A 3427-nucleotide genomic window follows, 5' to 3' on the forward strand; every position below is an offset into this window, starting at 1 on the left:
ATAGAAATTTCAGGAATCCTGTGAATAGTCATTGGTACATTGTTAACATTCGAGTATATAGAATGGTGAGTAAGTAGTTACATATTGCTTTATAGCATTGAAGAATATTTCTAAGTGACTGAATCACTACCAGAAGTAGAACAGAAATTTCAGTTGTGGAAGCAAGTTCCGGCATTAGTGGGTTTCACAGTTCATTTAGCAAGGATGAAAGTCTTAGTAAATAGGAAAGTAAACACATCACAAATACCTTTAGGGAGCCAACCCTTCTTGATATGCAGAATAGGTTTAAGTAGAGACTCCAATAAGCAATACCCAGAGCGACCTATGCACACATAAAATGTGCAGTAGTATGAAAGGAAGGTTAACAGGGAAAATGGTCTTTGAGTGCAGCAGGCGTGCATGTACAATAAACACTAGGAATGGGCAGAAAACAAATTCCATCAAATTTCTGGATAGTTGGAAGCAGTAGACAATTTCTGTTACCTGGGTGACCAAAAGAGAAGTGAAGGAGGAAGTTCTGAGAATGTAGCTGCTTCTATAATAACTGGTTGGGCAAAGTTCAGGGAGCCTTTCTTGGTAACAGAGAACCTCTTGCTCAGATAAAAGGCAGATCGTAAGAAAGCCTGGGTGTGAACAGCCATGTTGCATGACAATGAAATGGTGTCTGAGATTGCTGAAGGCATGGGAATATGAACGGAAATGAAAATAGCTTGCTCCACAGGATGTGCAATGTCAGTGTGCCTTTTGAAGAATGTGTAGGAGAGGAGACTGCACTGGTATGGTCATATGAAGTGTGGGGATGAGGATAGATGTATGAAGACGTAACTTTCACTAACTGTGGAAGGAACCTGTTCAAAGGGTAGATGAAGGGAGGTGTGGGATGAGGTGGTGAAATGTGATCTTTGAATGGTGAGTATCACAGATGTAACGACATGTGACTGGGACATCAGGTATGTTGCTATGCTTGAGAATAGGCATGAAGCTCAGAACAATTGTGGTCATGGCCTACTGCTGGTGAAATATGAATGGCATATGTACCGGTAACACATAAATAGCACATTTTCTGATAGCATATAAAAAGGTACCCAGAACAGAAAATTATTGAACTGGATTATATCCAGAAAAACTGTCATGCAAAACATACATTAGTTTGTGGTTAATATGAATATGGTCAGCTGATATTTTATAAAATCTATGAAAAGACAGAATGATATTCTAACATACTGTCATGTATCTAACAAACTATTGTAATTCATGAACATTTTAACAAACACTAGAGTTGATAAGTGAACAAATGTACAAATTGAACATTGATCAATCATAAGTTTGATTAAATAATTAAAACTTAATAGAATATTATCTATTACCCTCATTTCTCGGTGGTCTTGTGGGCTGTGGTTGTCTTTCATCACGGCATACATATTCTGATCTATCTGCAGGACATTCCCAGGATCCATTCATGAAACACTGACAATTGTAACGGAAACAATCCAAAACAAAAGAGAATGCATCTCCTAAATGATATCTTTGGTTATTAGCAAAACAGCTATCTACATCTGTTTGATGGATCACGTAGAATATTTTGCTTGAAACTAAAATGGAGGAGAAGAGCGACAGGTTTATTTATTTCCAATAAACCCATTGATTGTAACATAAAACACTCATCAACATAGATTAGTGAAAATTGATATTTGAATAATATTTCCATTGAGAATTTGTAAGGATTACATATATATGTAGAATTTGAAAATGTCCAAATGTTTGTGTAACAATCAGAAAATATCGCAAAAGTTGATGTGAAATATAAATGTTGCAGATTGTTGAATGATTGCAAAACATATTTTGTAGATAAAAATTTCATTGCTATGAAGAAAAGCGATTATATTTTATTTTAGGAATTCTAAGAAAGAAATATATCTATGACATACCTGGTACGCTTGTCCAATGTGTGTCCCGATCACAGATGTATTGGGAGTCAGATCCAGGACATTCCCAAGATCCATTTTGGTAACACATACAGTTGTACTTGAAACAACCTTCGGTGAATGAGAATTGTCTTCCAAGATTAAAGCGCTCGTTATTCACCATACAATATCTTATATCAGACTGTGACGTCACTATTATGGATCCAATGTTTCCTGAAATGCGAAGAAAATGTCAAACAATAAATGATAAATATTCCTTTCAATGGAAATAGCTATGTACATTATTGAATAAATTTTTTCTAACTTATTTATAGAAATTTCAGGAATCCTGTGCATAGTCATTGGTACATTGTTAACTATGAAATAGACAGCTGGTCGGTAAGATTTTACGTGTTAGTTTATAACATTCAGGTGACTGAATCAGTACCTGAAATAGTGAAGAAATTTCAGGTGTGGAAGCAATGTCTGGAATGAAAGAGCCTTAGACTTAACTTAGCAAAGAGTAAAGTCTTAGCAAGTAGGAAAGTAGGCACATCACAAATCCTTTTAGGGAGTTGTCCTTGCTTGATATATGACAATATGTAAGTAGAAACTCTATACAGTGTACCTAGTGCAAGCTGTGGGCACAGAAGATGGGCAGCATTTCATAATCTAACATATTGTCTTGTGTGTAACAAACTATTGTAATTCATTAATATTTTAAGAAACAGTGTAGATAAGTGAACAACTTTACGAATTGGAAAAAATGCATTGGAGGGGCAATGCATACCCTGTGTGCAGATGAATATTTTGCAAATTCTAGTGTGGCTTATAATGCGTTGCGTACCCATGCCTTTTAATTGATCTCAATTAAGATTTGTAAGTATTTGTCTAAAGAAGATTAAGAGCCTAAGAAGATGACAGCTAAAGGTAGGCTTGATTGATGTCTACACCAAATGCGTACGATGTAGGTGCATGTGCTCTGTGAAAGGGAATGCAGTATGAAGCTGCAACACAACCTATCGACTTTATACTACGTATACTTGAATGCTAAGTAACAGGTATAAATTTTCACCTGAATAAGATAACCAAACCAAAAACAGAAGGTAACATACAAATTTGAACATATCAGTAATGATAGGAACATCTCATATGAGTAAAATTTGCATAAGGCTAAATAAATGATTATTCAAATAATATTCATGATACCAATAGAAAATATTGTAAGGCAAATCAAACATACTGTAGTTCATTGTAGGATATATGTAATATATAAGTTCAGTTGGAAAAAAATTATTTTTTTTTTTTATGCATCACCATTAAAGGTATTTATACTCCAATGAAATTAAAAAATCAACTCATAAAAAAATGAAACCCTAGAGTCTATCACTGTACACACACACGCACACTGTTGCATATCTATGTCTGTATTTATATATGTATGTATGTACCCACATGCGTCTATGTGCATAGGTACACAATGATCTATACATATGCAGATGAGGGCCAATTCAAATTATATA

The 3427-nt window shown here is 34.8% G+C and overlaps 1 protein-coding gene across 1 annotated transcript in view; it reads right to left on the minus strand.

The window, feature by feature from the left end:
- The window catches only part of LOC106876685 (uncharacterized), a 53277-nt gene that overhangs the window by 21663 nt on the left and 28187 nt on the right, over positions 1-3427 (minus strand). Inside the window, exons 13-14 of the mRNA XM_052974881.1 lie at positions 1929-2138; positions 1368-1592 (exon numbers count right to left, since the gene is read on the minus strand). Of these exons, the coding sequence (XP_052830841.1) occupies positions 1368-1592; positions 1929-2138 (435 nt within the window). The remainder of the gene's footprint in view (positions 1-1367; positions 1593-1928; positions 2139-3427) is intronic.

This window comes from Octopus bimaculoides, chromosome 19 (assembly GCF_001194135.2).
Source record: "Octopus bimaculoides isolate UCB-OBI-ISO-001 chromosome 19, ASM119413v2, whole genome shotgun sequence".
In the NCBI taxonomy this organism is placed as follows: domain Eukaryota; kingdom Metazoa; phylum Mollusca; class Cephalopoda; order Octopoda; family Octopodidae; genus Octopus; species Octopus bimaculoides.